This window comes from Stylophora pistillata, chromosome 1, assembly GCF_964205215.1.
Source record: "Stylophora pistillata chromosome 1, jaStyPist1.2, whole genome shotgun sequence".
In the NCBI taxonomy this organism is placed as follows: domain Eukaryota; kingdom Metazoa; phylum Cnidaria; class Anthozoa; order Scleractinia; family Pocilloporidae; genus Stylophora; species Stylophora pistillata.
The window spans coordinates 21,777,452-21,794,263 of NC_142519.1; the positions used below are offsets into that span (position 1 = coordinate 21,777,452).

Genomic DNA, 16,812 nt, shown 5'->3' on the forward strand with positions numbered 1-16,812 from the left:
ACCTTGTTATTAGAGGTCACTGTCCCCTCATGAACGCGCGCGAGGTACGACAACAGACTTGCCCGCAAGGGATTATTGGGGAGCGAGCGTGATCTTAGAGACCAGCCTACTTGAATTTGGCGAAAGTCCAGATGATACGCTTCTTTGATGTCCTTAGATGGGATTGTCATCTGTTGCATGTATTTGTGTGTGGCATCATAACTAATTCTTTGCATACCTTTTAACGCAAGGCAGTTAGTTTTTCGAACACCAAAACTGCCGGGAAAAACTTTTTCTCTTGAGGTATGTGACAAATAATTTTGTTTCCGTTTTCTAGCTACTCCGGAGATTCATGCTCAGAGTTTAAATGCGGTACATGGTATCACAACTAGTCTTCTTCATAACATTTTATCCGAAGGCATTAAGTGCCGAAGTGCTCAAGTGCTCAAGCAGTGAAAAGTTTCCGATTGGTACGTGATGTGTATTGTTTCGGTGGGGCTTAAAACTCAGTACAAGGACCCAAGTTTGGTTTGTGAAGCGATCTCAAAAATAGCAACAAGATCGGTAGGATTTATGCCCTTGAGCTCGCTGCGTCAACCGTTCAACTGCAGTGACGTTTTACTGGAAAAGGGTTGTCAACCAAGATAAATGGTTACGAATTTTCCGTTTTTCAGTTAGTTTCCGGACTGTAATGAAGAACTGTAACCGAGAGAGAGAAGAAAAAAGATGAATTTCGTTTTCTCGACCCGGAAATGTTTATTAAGATTTGCTCGATTTATTCTAATTTGCGTCTGGTTTTGAGCAAGATCACATGGCTTCGCTCAGAAACTGCAAAAGCTTACTGTGCATCTTAGTTTACTGGGAAGAAACTTTCGTGGGTATATAAACTGATAATCACGAGAGACACTCGGCTTGTTTTCCATTTTGTATTCATGATAGAGGCGTTAAATATATTTAGTAAGCAGTTGTCATATGATTCAATTTCAGTTTTCATAGAAAATATTAATGGTTCCAGACTTGGTATCTTCGGTATCTCTTCGATCTAAGCAACAGTTAGCTAGGCGCCTCCACTGATCTCGAACAGCGCGGAACCTCTGTAGACTCCACTGGTCACTACTGTATCGGATCGATTAGGATTTTGATAACTGGGAAGTGGAAATTTATCGGCTATGACGATTTTGCATGCGGTTTTCGGTTTCGATCGAATTTATTTCCGGTTTTTCGGCTTTCGATGATTTTTTTCTACGGTTTTGCGATTTCAAATAAACCCCAATCCCCGCCTTCCCTTACTCTTCGTGGTGGCCTTTTCAAATGCAGCCACAGGGTATCAAACTAAGTGACTGACTTACACTGCCAATTTCTGCTGTGATAAATAACAAGGCTTTACTATGAGATTTCGCTACTCTTGTCACAAACAATGTTATCTCCATTTTATGTCAGAGCCGTTGTTCTTGACCTTGCGAAATTATAGATCCGCCAAACGTGACAAATTTCCCTGTTTTTCTCTGTAATAAATGACGGAGGTTTGCCTCTCAATGTCTTGGTCATGTCTCAAGAAATCACAGAAGATACTTTCTTGTGATGTTTCCTTCACTCACACTGAACAACATAAAACAATCTGTAAACAGTATTTTTCTCTCCTCCCAGTTAAAATTCAAAATCTCCGTTCTAGTTTGTCGTAGTTGAAAGTCTATCAGTTACTCATATTGCTCGTAGTAGACTGTACTAAGTTAAAAGTGCAACAATATCATATATGATCCTGAAACCGCCATAATGAACAGGGAATCAAAATGTTTGGGAATTTTCTTTCGCTAGCACGGTTTTGAGAATATCTTATGTGGGCTGTTTACTTTGCTGTCTGATTAATCCATTGTTGTTTTCTGTAGCCTGTAGAGCAGGCGTTCTAGTGGAGTTTGGGCGAAAGTTAGACCGCGCGAAAAATAGAGCGAGGCGAAAAATTAGGAGGTACTGGGAGGGGGAGAGGAGAGAAAGAAACGCCTGCCAGCAATACTTGAAAATTTGAAAAACACCTCCTAATTAGATTTAACGATCATGGCTCAAACATTTGGCCAGTCAGGTAGCGCGACGGAAGTAGAGTTTCACTTCCGTTGCAAACACACACACGTGAAAACTTCGCGCTTATCAAAATTTGTCAAAAATTTGATAAATTAAATTTGCGTTGACGTGTCGCCGAACGAAAATTGTCGGTTTCGCGGCTGTAGTTTTAAAGTGAAATACGGCTCATGCATATCATCAGAAAATTTATTCAGAGCATCGAAGAGAAGTGATGCTTATGGAGTATAATTTTATCAGACGTGTGTGCTCAAATTGGCATCAAACTCATTCAAAACAATGAACAGTTCTCCGAGCGCTGTTGCAATCCTTGTGAAAGGAAAGTCAGAAACTTGGGACAGTTACATGCATTCATCCTTAAGAACGCAAATGGCCAAAGCAAAACTCCAGAAAAGCCCAAAAGTGCAAAGAAGCGGCAATTAAATGCGCCAAACAAATCTAGCCCGGCATGGAATAAGAAGAAGGCTGCTCGTATACACTCGCCCAAACTACCAAAACCGAAATCCAGAAAATCCCTGAATATGAGCGAGAATCTCGACCCGGCTTCATCGAGGACAAACAAACCGAGGAAAGATGACGATTTGGACACTTTTTTAAACGTAGATGATCTTCCAGAGGATGGATCGTCAACGATGCTTTTTAGAGGGCCAACGACAACCATACAACAGTGTTTCTTCGTGAGAAGCTGCTTGACTCGCATACCAAATCTAAAAATCATGCTTTTACCGAAGCCTGTCGGTAATACCGCCAACACATCTTTATTTCTTGCAAGTTGACGTATGGCATCTTGCTGTTAATTTATTTAAAATAAAGTTTTTTAGGGCATCAAAAGTAGCTAAAGAATCGTTCAACGCAAGATCTATCCTTCGCTGAACGCGATATTGGATGTGATTCGTGGCAATGACAAACGTAAAATGACGTCACATCCTGCTGTCAATAAAATATTCCTCTGGACCAATCAGAATTGCCTGTTCGTGAGCGAATGGGTTGTTCAAATTTTCAAGTACTGCTAGCAGGTTCCTTTCTCTCCTCCCCCTCTCCCCCTACCTCATTTTTCGCCTAGCTCTATTTTTCGCGCGGTCTAACTTTCGCCCAAACTCCACTAGAAGCCTGCTCTGCAGGCTATGTTTTCTGCATCACACGCTTTTTTGTTTGAATAACACGACACGAAGTATACGTTTCTCCTTTAGGCGCCACAAACTCAAGAGTTCTAGGTGTCAGAAAAGATGATCTCGTTATCAGCATTGACGTTCATGAGGCTTTTGCTGTACTATTCTGGTGGGTATTGCTTCAATTTTGTAGGAATATTCTAATAAGCCTCATCCAGTTGGAAAAATGCTGAAAAAACAACTTTTCGGACGGAAATGGATCACCATAGAGACATTTGACGAATTCAACCGCTTTTATTAGCTGTTAGATTATTAACCAACATTTTATTATATTTGTTTCAGATACACATTCATATGTACGTATATTTATTATCCAACTAAACCTAGACGAGTACAAATAACGCCATAGACGAGTACAAATATCTCGCAGTATTTGTACTCGTCTATTGTAGAGTACCGGTTAAACAGGTTTTCTCGCATCGCGCAAGCGAAGAATTGGATTGTAATTACGAAAAAAAAAAACAAACAAATGGCAGACAATTTGAATCATATTTCCGACGACGAAGAGTCAGAATGGCTGGCAAATATAGATCCAAGTTCATTAGATGAATCGAACTAAGAAAAACAGCTTGACGACCAGAAAATTTCTTCATTTAATGAAGAAAATAGAAACAGCAACACAACAACGCGACAATTCAGTTCCGCTTCGCATACTTCTGTCACGCACTCCCCGTAAATAAATATCCGCAAAATTCGCCCGCACTGAAATAACAGTTTGGCGTGTTGGATAATAAATAACTTATTAGACGTTTTGTTGTGTAGTATCGCTGACTATTTTTACTCGTTATTTGTATTTTGACGAGCCCGTAGGGCTCGTCAAAATACAACACAACTCGTAAAATACTCAGCGATACTGCACAACACTGACGTCTAATTAACAATTATTCCACGAGCGCGCGCTGGATATGAGATGATAGATAGCCAACGAGGCGCATAGCGCCGAGTTGGTTATAATTATCTCTATCCAACAAGCGCGAGTGGAATAATTGTTTTATTAAAAAAAGAAAAGGCCTCCAAGATATGAGGCAAATCTTCTCGATTTTACTTTGTAGGAAGAAACCAGATGTTACAATTTACAGATATTAGATTATGCTTTATTGGCTCATATACCATAATGGCTAAGCCAATTGAAAGTCTTGAATTGCATTATCCAATGATCCAGTTTTTAATAATAAGATATATATACGCACACGTATATGAACAAACAGCAATACATTAAATATAAACCCGGCAGCTAAATAACGTTTTAAAATTACGCCAACAGAGTCATTTTGGAATGTTCTCTTTGTTTCTGTTTGAATCTTGAGCCTTTCTCGAGATAATTTCCATATATTCCTGCCTCATGGAGGAGGAGGGCTGCCGTATCTCCCTTCTCACCCACCCTTTAGCCGGGACCAGTTAAGTGAGGGGTCAGAGACTGATGAGAGTGAAAAATTGACTGAAAAAAGCCGCACTCGCTAGATGTTGAGAGAACTGGTTATTCCAGCATTGCAGCTAGTAAGCGGCCAGCTAGTACACGTGTCACAGATTGTTTTACCTCTGTTTTTTCGAGGTATAACATTGAATCGTAAGTTTTTGCTCATAGACTGAAAAACTTGCATCCAATTGAACAGATGTTGGCATCCGTTTAACTGGTTCCAACGTGACATTTGCTGGACGTGTTGAGGTTCTTTCTTATGGAGTCTGGGGACGTATCGATGGGTCTTCGTCTTGGGATAGAACAGAGGCTGAAGTGGTATGCAGACAACTTGGTTTCCCAGGTGTCGTCACGGCCTTGAAATATTCACCATTTGGGGAAGGATCTGGACCAGTCTTGATGTCTAACGTACGTTGCATAGGGAACGAGAAGACTTTAAAACAATGTCAGTACAATGACTGGCTTAAAATTAATGTCTATCAAAACAGAGAAGCGGGTGTGATATGCAAGACCCATGAAGTCAATACTGATGTACGCGGTAAGTACTGGATGATAACTTTCTGAAATAAATTTCAAGGCGTCCAATATAGGATTTCATGCTTGCTTTGGGTCCTTTTGCACATGTTTCTTTAGTGCTAAGATGTGCACAAAATGAGTAAGTCAGGTAAACTTCACGGATTTAAATACCTTAATTATAAAATCCTTTTATTATATATTAAGTTTCGTTGGTGAGTTTGGTCATAGATATTTTACTCAAGTTACGTTGTGCCACTAAGCTGATGCGTGGGTGACCTAGTGTTGGTCATACTTTTTAATGAAGCATTCAAGGAAAGTACTTCGCCCAACGAGCTGTTTGGGTCTATCCTTTCATAAGTTTGGACATCTGAGTACACTCTTAAAGATTCACATAAATCAAAGTAATTTTCTTCTGACTCCGGCGTGGATGATAATGAAGAATTTTAACAGATGAAATGCAATTGAAGAAGTTCGAGAAAGAGAAGAAGGAAAAAAACTTCCAGCTTAGAAGGGATTCAAACCTCAATTACTCCCAGACACTAGTTTGTTCTACTACAACTTTCATCAAACTATGTGTCAATCTAAAATTAGCAGCGTGCCTGCTGTCATATCAATCGAAAGTAATGCAGACTGCTCAATGTTTCGAGCGCTGAGCCGGAAACAGTTTAGTTCTATGCAGTTTACTTTAAAAATAGTAGCCAGTGTCAGAATACTTAATAGTTTAGGAGCAGAGTCCAAAAAAAGCGAAATACACAACCCACCGGCCTTACAGAAAGGTTTGGAGTTACATCCTTATGGAGTAATGCCTACTTTTTGAGACTTTGTACTTTGTACTGAGTGTAATGAGTGAGGTCACGTAATTAGTCACGTGACATTGAGAATGGTGTTTATTTAGGCCGTTTTTGAAAGTTCTTGGTGATCACTTCCACGTGCGACTAATTTATTGAGATCTGGTTCAGAACAGACGGTTTTTAAGGGCCATTTCAGAACAGACCGTCACTTTCATGTTGAACGTCTGGTTGACAAAATTGATTCCCTATATCTTCTTCCCAATGCTACTAATCAATTGTTTCAAACTAAGGCGGTTTAGTAGCCTTTATCATCTAAAGTTTTTGTGATAACCAACTAATTGTTTTCCGTGCGAGCAAACGCACTACAAGTCTTAAAAACTGTGGTATCCTTGTCATTTTATTTTATCAAGGTACACTGATCGTTGTGTTTTATCAATTCGTTTTAGATATTTCAATTCGCCTTCAAGGATCCTTAATTCCTAATGCTGGTCGAGTAGAAGTGCTCTACGCAGGAATCTGGGGAGCAATCAGTGGAACAAACTGGGATATAAACGACGCAACAGTGGTGTGTCGCCAGCTCGGTTACCAAGCTGGTGCAGAAGTAGTTTTGGCGAACGGTGTGTATGGGCCGGTCAGCGGTCCTGTGTGGATAACTAATCTTCAATGCTCAGGGAGTGAAGCTAACTTAATGAGCTGCTCTCATGATGGCATTGGTAACAAGTCTGAAGCACAAAATCGGCGAAACATTGCTAGTGTCGAATGCAACAATTTGTCCCACGCGGATGGTAAGCAGTTTGTAGCTTTGTTTTATTTTGTTAGCTTTTTTTTCTGAAATCCTCAAGAACACGGCAAGGTTTATGCGTTGATAGTGTTTACGTGCTGCTCCAACTATGCCTTTAAACTTAAGTTTGCCTAGCTTATCTACAACAGGCAAGAAGCCGAGTCATAAGAACATGACTTGCGGTAGCCGTATCAACGAATGATTGATGGGTGGGTGTCAAATGGCCTCTTTGGACGACAGACACCTTTTCGCTCCCTGTAAGGAAAATGCAAACCTGAGATGGCAGCATATCCAACGGTGTCAACCTTCAGATAAGGGCGACTATACTTCACGGTGATCGTAACTTTTCGTATGTCATTCTTTCACACCAGGAATGCTGGTTAGGCTAATGGGATCTCTTTCACCAAATATGGGACGAGTTGAAGTTCATTATGCAGGAATCTGGGGTTCAATATACTTCTCCAAGTGGGATATCAAAGATGCCACAGTTGTCTGCAGGCAGCTAGGATACACCACAGCATTACTGGCAGGAAGACGATTATTTTGCTCAGTTACCTCGCCAATTTTTTTCCAAAACTTTGGGTGTTATGGAAATGAATCAGCGTTATACCAATGTGCTTGGAATTTCGCCACTCGTTCCACGACATATTCTAACTGTGCAAATGTTGTGTGCAGCGATGGTACAGCTGACTCAGGTAAATATTAATTTGCACACACTAGGATCGTGATGTACATTTAATAACTGGGAAATTGCATGGAAATCTGTTGTTCCTCCTTCGCATTTTATGCCAAGTAATGCGTGCTTTTTATTGTTCACCTTACAAACTTATCGCTATACGTTTTGGTGGCATGCTGTTAGTCCTCTTCAGGCGTCAGAGTCCACTAGATGATACGTTACCTTTTGAGCCATCATAGCTTTGATTATGGTTGTCACGGTGTATTTCGAAGAACTTTTCCTCAGCCAGCTGGCGATCTGCTGTTACACGGCTCATCTGTTGCTGTTTTCTTTTCTTTTCTTTTTTTTTCCTTAGGCGCCATTGTTTCTGGGGTTTTTATTCCACTAAATGCTGCTGCAGTAATTCGTTCAGACACTGACCTCTGCCATCTCAGAGCATGCTCACAACACTGAACACTTCCTCCTTAAACACGATCCTCATTTTTAGATCCTTAGGGAGAAAGGGACTTTTTTCGTCGTGATTTATAATGAATTTTTTACATCTCTACTAGGATTTGATGTAAGGCTTGCAAGTTCTGCTGTGAGGCACGCTGGTAGAATAGAGCTTCGAATTCACGGAATTTGGGGGACTGTATACAATTTTTATTCGAGGTTTCATAACCGGTTAGTGCACCGTTCTGAAGTCACTTTTGGTGGAGTAATATGCAGACAATTGAACTTCTCTGACAGCGTCCTTGCAGTTGGCCGAGCCGTGTTTGGACCGGGATCTGGCCCTCAGTGGTATAAAACCAGGGATATACTATGCCTCGGAGATGAGAGAAATTGGCAAAATTGCACTCATTACAGCCAGCCAAAATTAACGATTTACAGTCATAACTATGATCTCAGTGTCATTTGCAAACCAAGTACTGCACAAATAGGCGGTGAGTCAGCACCTTACCCCTGAACAGTTTTAGATAATAGCTAACAGATACAATCGATCATTTGCAACTAAGGTGAGGGATATATTTTAAAGGGCGGTGAGCTTTGCAGTGAGTTAAGCATACGAACTACAAGTATGTTATTAGAGTTGCTCAAATTGTGCGTGATTTCTCCCTTGACACTCGTTTGAGGCGTATTGGGACCTGTCTCGGGGGAAAGGGATACATCAATATCCAAAAACTGAGACTTAAATGACGAGTTCGATAAATATCTGATTTAGTGTAACTCGTTTTGAAAGTTCTCTGTGCTTATCAAGTGGACACAGTGTAGCGTTGAAATAAGTCTAATTTGTTATTTTTTCTGGCTTGTGGGTTTATTGACTATATTTTAGCCTTTAGTTAACAGCTTTGAATTTCCTACTCTATCGGGACGTCGACGCTGAAATGATGAAAAGTGACTACGATTTTAACATGTTTTTCAGATTTCAAGCTTCGCTTGACGGGATCCAGTCTAAGTTTTGCCGGTATAATCGAGGTGATGTATTATGGAGTATGGGGAGGAGTACTTGGCCGTAATATCGATATCAATGAAGGTCATGTGGTGTGTCGCCAGCTGGGATATCCAGGTGCTCATAAAATTTTCAAAAAGGCAGCTTTCGGACGATTGAAAGGGCCATTTTGGATATGGAGGATACATTGCAATGGGAATGAACTGAAAATCTCAGACTGTGCAGTAACCACGTGGGACAACATCCGACAAGAACGGCGTCAAATTTACTACCAAGAAGAACGTCCAGATTATGCAGCCGGCGTTTTATGCAGAGAGGCAGATTTCAACCCATCTCAAAGTAAGTCATAACTAAGCGTATTTTCAGTTGCGACTTCACGAATAGAAACATAGATGGCAAGATAATTTCGTGATTTAGTCTTTACTTTTTTTTCCGATTGTTATTTTTATGTCAAATACATCTTTTGCTGCTACACTGCCTCCAAAAAAATGATGAAATAAATGTAGAAATTGAGAAAATTTCATATTGTAATAATGTTGATCAAAACTTTTAAACATAGAATTAAAATGAAATACGTACATTTAAAAGTTACAATATCATTTTGCTAACGAACGACTTCTCCAGAATAAGGCAATCAAATTTTTATCTACGTTTCTTAATTTTTTTTCGTTAACAACGGACTAAGGCGGACAGAAGACTACTAAATTCTTCGTTTGCTGAATGTTTTTGCTCGCCTACGCACTTCATAAAATGTCAAGCTGTTCAACCCACATGCACCGTATCGCGCAGATTTCGTTATTATTTGTCAACGACTGATTGGCAGGTAACATTGATATAGGAGACGGTGCGCACGTGACTTTAAGTACCAAGTTGTACTCTACCCTAAAGGGTCGCCTTTGAAAGGAAACAAAAAGGTGATAGGTCAAAAGAATTAGTTCAGATTTTGCAAACTTAGTAATATAATCATAATATACAACTAAGCAAGATAAAGTCTTTAACTGAGTTTGATATTCAACGGTAGGATACATCTTACTGGTAGACTTGGAGCCCGCGCTGCCATAGTAACTTAATGTTTATTTTTTTAGTGTTAAATGTGAGGCTCACTTGTGCTCCAATTAATAATGCTGGACGAGTAGAAGTGTATTACGCTGGAGTCTGGGGAACTTTAGATAGCTGGGGATGGGACGTCAATGCTGCTCACGTGGTATGCCGCCAATTGGGGTATCCTGCGAGCCTTTCATCTGGTCATAATAATCAGTTCAGTGGTTCGAACACTGGGCCGAAATGGTTCGGGAACCTGAAATGTTTTGGCAACGAGACAAATTTAAGAGAATGTACAAAATATGTGTCTGGTTACCCTTACAGTGGATCAAGTGCTGCAACAGCTTTATGCAAGCTACCATATCAAACAGGTGACCTATCTACTTTTTGAGCACGCGTCGGTGTTGAAACATTTTCATAAAAGGACCTCCTCAGTACTCAGAAACTAAATCAAATCTACGTTTACAGAATTTTATTCTAAGAGTGTACCCAGCCTTACTTTTCCCTCACTCAAGAAACACAAGGGACGAGTGTAAAGTGCACAGGGACGGGAACGAAGACGTCAAAAAAATAATAAACATTAATGATATTGATAATTATGATATATGAAAAAAAACGGGGATATAGTTAGCTGTGCATAGTTTCTGGTCTTTCCTTTTCTGTATTTTCTTTCACATTTTTCCCTAAAAAATTATGGTGCTCTCATCTTAGACAGCAAACGAACTATTTCATTGACAAAAAATAATTAATGAGGAAATACATTAATTAACGGAGATGGATTTGATGGAATAAATGTCCTTTACAATGTCAAGTGTTCGTTTCCCGACACTGACAAAAACTGGCTCATATCATTGCAAACTGAACTTGAATGTTTAAAAAACGTTTCATTCCCTCTTTTAATAAGCAAATTAATTCCTCATTTAGGTATCCCTTCCAAATGCTTGGAGGTTAAATGTCAACACCATGGAACCTGCATTGATACTGGAGGTGGTGCTATTTGCAACTGTACCGAAGGATTCATAGGAATCCATTGTGAAAAATGTGAGTGAAACAACTTTATCAAAATTTTTTTTTTGATTGCAGTTGTTTGCAAGTATTGATTAATTTTACATAATAAGTAACGCTCGCATGTGGAAGGGGACCACCACCATGCAGTTCAAAATGTTGATTTTGAAAGATTGGGAAGGTTAAGGCTTATTTGTTTACAGCTCTTCGCATACCATATCCGGGGGGAATTGTCCACCCCGCCTTTCACTGCATTGTGTAATGGGGTGATTTACCTGGCTAAAGCACAGATGGTTAATTATTTTCGCTAATTTGTTCAAAAATATAATTTTTATATATCTCCTTCCATGCACTCTTCATATGTAGAAAGTAACATTATCTCAGTAGGTACTTGTCGATAGTTATACCATTACTTTACCGGCCGTACACACTAAAGTGTCACTTTAGTATCTTGTTTGTTTAACTTATTCTTGTAGCAGTTTCTAATCCATGTCAGAGTTCTCCGTGTGTGAATGGTGGAAAATGTTTTAGCAATGGAGATTCTTATATCTGCTCGTGTCCTGATGGCCATTCAAGGCATCTCTGTGCAGAGCGAACTACAATAAGTAAGTTAACTTACTTCTCGTTCAGTTGATGCAAATAACACATTTTGTCAAGAAAATAAAACTCGTTACTCCTGTGTGTTTAATGAAGCTGAGAATTCAGCCTCTTCACATTGAGATTTACTTTTTGTCTGTGTGCTGTCTGATTATTTTTATGTTCATAATTTCATTAAGTTATGAAAAAGAAAATCGTAAACATGATAGCAGTAGGGATAGCGATTAATGTGAATTGTTTCTTCGATAACTCTCGAATGGTTAGGTATATCAAACACACGAACCGTTTACTTTCATATTTTTAAACACCTCGAACTGAAATATGTCAAAAACTCGCAGCTTCTGGTAAGGCTTGTATGTATCCGTTTACTTTAATATCTCTTTTGCTCTACAGATGAGCCCTCGCTGACACAGACAGGAAGTACAACCTCCAAGACTACTTTTAGCATAATATTATCAATACTGGCATCTCTTGTGTTCCTTCTTATTGCTGCAGTTGTTTACCTTATCTTTCAAAATCGGAGGCTTTCTAAACCTAAACCTAGGAAACAACAGGTAACCTTTAGCGATATAGCCTTAAGAGGCCATCGAGAGGAAACCCAAAACGGTGACGAAATCAACTTGGGAACAGGAACAAATACGACTTCATTGCCAACGAGGGACAACACTAACCCTTTATATGAAATAGCTCCTTCTATCGAGGAAACGGTTACCTCTCGACCTCTTCCACCAGTTCCTCTACCAAATAAGGCGGCAGGAATGAATCCGAAAGCTGCTCGCAAGGAAGCTAACCGGAGTAATGGCGACGTGAAGCCGAGAGGAGCCGAAGAGGGGCCGAAGAGTACCACGAGAGGAGCCGAAATGCATTACATGGCTTTATCAAAGGGGAATAACACCACCGTCTCGCCAAATATCTCAACTGCTGGAGGAATGAATTCCAACGAATATATGTCTCTGTCGCAAAGTCCTCGAGCGTCTGACTTCTAAAGTTTGATAATCATATCATGACAAAGGTAGAAAAAAACGGAGGGATGTAAAAAAAAAAAAGAACCAGAAAAATTTGCTTAATTCTTAGAACAAACTAATATTTTGTCAAAAAAATTGTTCACCCGGGTACTCACGCGTGTCTATTCTTTCAAACGAAGCATTATTCCAAGAGAACCAAATACCTAAAGTCTAAATAGCACTTGATATGGTCGAAGGTCTACTCTGAGAGATAGTCTTAGATCCCAGACGTAAATTACAGATGACCTAGTTTGAATTCATAAGAGTACGGAGAAAGAAGTTGGAGGTTTCAACTCTTTGTTATTACACTTTCTCATGTAATGCACTTTCGCAGAGGCATTAGTTGCTTGACACATTAGACGCCTTTTTGCGTCCCTCAGTATATACCTACCATTATAAGTGGGGAAGCCCAAGTTCGAAGTTTTCGGTGTAAATGTGAAAATGTCTTGAGGTTTCAGGCATTTAAAATGTCCGAACCTCACGACAGCTTTTCATCTCCTAAACTTTTCAATCAATGAGGCTAATCTTTCTTTGTGTGCAGGTTATTTGGTTCTACTGTCTGGAGATGTTAGTCTTAACCCTGGGCCTGTTAATGGACTGGATGATGTTGTTAAACTCCGTGGAGTCAAGTTTATTCACCAAAACATACAAAGCCTTGGCGATAAAATTGATCAGCTTCGCCTATTGTTACAAGAACTCCAGTAAGGCATTCAAATAATTACTCTGTCTGAGACCTGGATCAAGGCCGACAGGAGTGACAGTGAATATGAAATACCGGGTTATAGACTTTTTTGGAAGGACAGAAAGGGCAATCATGGCGGCGTTGCGGTTTTTGTTCATGACGAGTTGGTGGCCACGCGGAGGGATGATCTTGAATTGGATACCGTAGAAGAAATGTGGCTGGAAATTGCTGTTCCTAAATCACCCAGCTTTCTTGTTGGAAATTTTTACAGACCCGATCGTACCTCGCGGTATTACGATAAGGACTTTATGTTTAAGCTAAATGGTATCTTAGACACTGCTTCAGCTGAGGGCAAAGAGATGCTCCTTTTTGGTGACTTCAATTGTTGTTTTATGTCTAGTCACCGTAATGACTCCGATTTTAAACAACTTAAATCGCTATTCAGGAGTCTATAAATATCAAGCAGCTAATCGACCAGCCCACAAGGATTACTAAAAACTCTAAGTCACTTATTGATTTAGTCGCTGTCAGTTTCCCGCAGAATGTGTGTGAGTTGGGGGTAGTTTCCACCCATTTAAGTGACCATGAACTGATTTATTGTGTCTGTAAATTAAACTGGAAAGAGCACCTTCTCAAGTCAAGATCTTCCGAAATTATGCGCATTTCAATGTTGACGCTTTTCGCAAAGATCTGAAAGGTGTTACTTGGAACTCTGCTCCTGCTCCCGATGGACCTGCCAGTGTTGATGATCTCTGGCATGCCTTTAAGCGGGAATTTGTCACGATTGCTGATCGTCAGGCACCGCTGGCGCAGAGCCGCGTGCGCGGCATTGACACTTGTCCCTGGCTAAACAAGAGCATAAAGGTGACTATGCGCCAGCGTGATTATTTTCACAAAAAAGCAATCAAAAGCAATGCCTCAGAAGATTGGGCAAACTACCGCCATTTTCGCAATCGTGTGACAAAAGAAATAAGGTCAGCGAAAGTGTCTTACAATAAACGGCTCATCGAGGAAGTGGTGGCGATCATAGTTCGTTTTGGAAGACGATGAAGAAAATCCTACCGGGAGAAAAGAAAGCTACTTCTCCAAATATCAAAGTAGACTGCGTTGTCTCTTCTGACAAACAATGCATTGCCATCGCATTTAATAAGTTTTTCGCATCTGCGGCAAGCAAATTGATGGCTACCTTACGGAAAACTTGTGGTCATAAACAGCGTGATTCTGATACTCCTGCCCGTCAGTATCCGCCGTTTAATTTTCTTGAGATCTCTGGGGAGTTTGTTATGTCTCAACTACGTAGCCTGAAATCTGGGAAGGCTGTAGGTTTGGACCGCATACCGGCTCGCCTGTTAAAAGATTCTGCGGACATTGTAGCTAAGCCTGTGGCGTTTAATATCAACACCTAGTTGCATACTGCCCAAGTTCCCAGTCATTGGAAATCCGCGCGGGTCATTCCACTTTTTAAAAAGGGAAAGGCTGATGAGATGGAAAATTATCGCCCGATTTCCATTTTACCTGTTTTATCTAAGGTTTTAAAACGGACTGTACATATCCAACTCTACAAATATCTCCATCAAAACAAGATCTTGAGCCCTCATCAGTGCGGGTTTCGGAAGTTTCACTCGACAGAATTCGCTGCTCTCAGTTTTTCTGATAATATTCGTAGGAACATGGACCAAGGGCAATTAACCAGGGCTGTGTTTATTGACCTTCGCAAAGCTTTCGACACAGTGGATCATGCGGTACTTCTGGACAAGCTTTCCAATTTAGGGATTTTGGATAAAGAGCATGGCTGGTTTACGGATTACCTGTCGAACCGCACCCAGGTTGTAGAGTTTCAAGGGGTGGCTTCTACTTCAGAAGCCGTTTCTACTGGAGTGCCTCAGGGTTCTATCCTCGGACCACTATTGTTTATTCTACACATTAATGATTTACCGGAAGTAGTGTCCGATTTCAATATTCTGATGTACGCTGATGACACTGTTTTATACTGTTCATCCTCTTAAGCCTCTGTCATTCAAGACAAGCTGAATGCTGAACTCTCTAAAATTGATCACTGGCTTTCTTTTAATAGTCTGTTTGTTAATGTAACAAAAACTGAAGCTATGCTTTTCGGAACCGCCCCTAGATTATCTGCGGTTAACTCTTTTTCTATTACTTTAAATAACAATGTAATTAAGCGGGTTTTTCACCTCACTTATCTAGGTATAGTTTTTGATGACCGCCCTAGCTGGAAAGAGCAAATAAAGCAGCTAATTTCGAAAGCGGGAAAACGCGTAGGAATGCTTAGCAGGCTTCGTAGAAGCCTTACTAGAGAGAGTGCAAATGTAGTGTATTGTAGTCTAATTAGGCCAATTTTAGAATACTGTGTAAGTGTGTGGGGCTGTTGCGGGGAAGGTCGCAAACAAGACCTTGAAGCCCTCCAAAACCGGGCTGCTAGGATAGTGGCTAGAACCGTGCGCAGCAAGCAGGCAATGGGCGTTCTGAAGTGGCCCACGTTGGAGGAGCGCCGACGTAAATCTGTTTTTAAACTCCTTAAGAAATGCCGCAAAGTCAATGTCCCCAGTATTTTAAACGATATTTTAAAAGTAATAATACAATCCATGCGCGCGCTACTAGACAAAGCAACCTCTTACATCCGCCTGCTGTGAGAACTGAGATTGCGAAAAGATCCTTCTATTATTATGGTTGCACTATTTTTAACGAATTATCTTAATGATATTTCGTTATACATCTTTTAATCTTTTACTTGTAAATAGCTTTCTATTTATATTATTACCTGTATTAGTGTAATGTTTATATGTTTAGTGTGGTTTTTGTGCGTTGTTGCTCAGGGCTCCCATTGATAACAGACAGCTTTTTGCGTCTGAAGGGGCTACCCTGAGCGGTATAAATTAATAAAGGTTCTTCTTCTTCTTCTAATATTATTTCTCCAGTAAACACCGAGTTGAAATAAGAGCCCGGTTTTGTCTTGTAATCATTAGGGGTTTAGCCTTCGTTAGCACACTTTTCAGACGTTAAATGAAGCGTAAAGAAGGCAGTATCTTTCAAGAAGGTATTAGAGAATCTAAAGTAATTCAGGGCTGCACTAGTTTGATCAACTCTGCTTTGTGATAGTCTCACGCCATCCTCTCGACCATTTAGATTCAAATCTAAAATCAATCCTGGCTTGTTCATTTGTCCGCTCAGGTAACCGGGTAATTTTAAATACTTTGAGTCCTTAAAGGCTCTCATTTATCTTTATAATAAGACACAATAAAAAACATTTTTTTGTGTTTCTTATACCCGAACTAATATTTTCTTGTCTCCATCAACTTAAAGGTAATTTTGAACGTTCCAAAATATTTCTCAAAATATTATGACGAAGTTTGTAAATTACGCACTTCATTTTACACCAATGTGAAAATATTCTAATGATAAGATGTCTGTCTGGTGTACATATACATGGATTGACATATTAGTGAACGAAGTGGGCAAACTCGCTATATCACCAAACCTTTCCAATCTCGTCCCTAGATGTCTCCCTCCCCACATCCACTATGAGCGGGGCACGACAGCACCCACCTACAAGGGATTAGGGAGAAACGTGAGTTCTAGAAATGAGTTTGCTTTAATTTGGCAAAAGGTACACTTCCTTGTTAACCTTGGATGC

General features: G+C 40.1%; 1 protein-coding gene across 1 annotated transcript; it reads left to right on the top strand.

The window, feature by feature from the left end:
* The first annotated feature begins 145 nt into the window (after window positions 1-145).
* On the top strand, window positions 146-16,580 carry LOC148741698 (scavenger receptor cysteine-rich domain-containing protein DMBT1-like). Its single transcript, XM_088744184.1, has 12 exons — window positions 146-282; window positions 3,243-3,330; window positions 4,835-5,176; window positions 6,392-6,730; window positions 7,098-7,421; window positions 7,954-8,325; window positions 8,805-9,170; window positions 9,917-10,243; window positions 10,797-10,913; window positions 11,354-11,482; window positions 11,868-12,486; window positions 13,020-16,580. Exons 2-11 carry the CDS (start codon window positions 3,279-3,281, stop codon window positions 12,458-12,460), a joined length of 2,961 nt encoding a protein of 986 aa, XP_088600310.1. The 5' UTR covers window positions 146-282; window positions 3,243-3,278; the 3' UTR covers window positions 12,461-12,486; window positions 13,020-16,580.
* The last annotated feature ends 232 nt before the right edge of the window (window positions 16,581-16,812 follow it).

Bases quoted from the DNA above. Each gene is read 5' to 3' on its own strand.
- LOC148741698 (XM_088744184.1), top strand. From the start codon at position 3,279: ATGATCTCGTTATCAGCATTGACGTTCATGAGGCTTTTGCTGTACTAT. The intron at 10,914-11,353 runs GTGAGTGAAACA...TTATTCTTGTAG, and splicing joins AGGAATCCATTGTGAAAAAT to CAGTTTCTAATCCATGTCAG. The intron at 11,483-11,867 runs GTAAGTTAACTT...TTTGCTCTACAG, and splicing joins TGCAGAGCGAACTACAATAA to ATGAGCCCTCGCTGACACAG.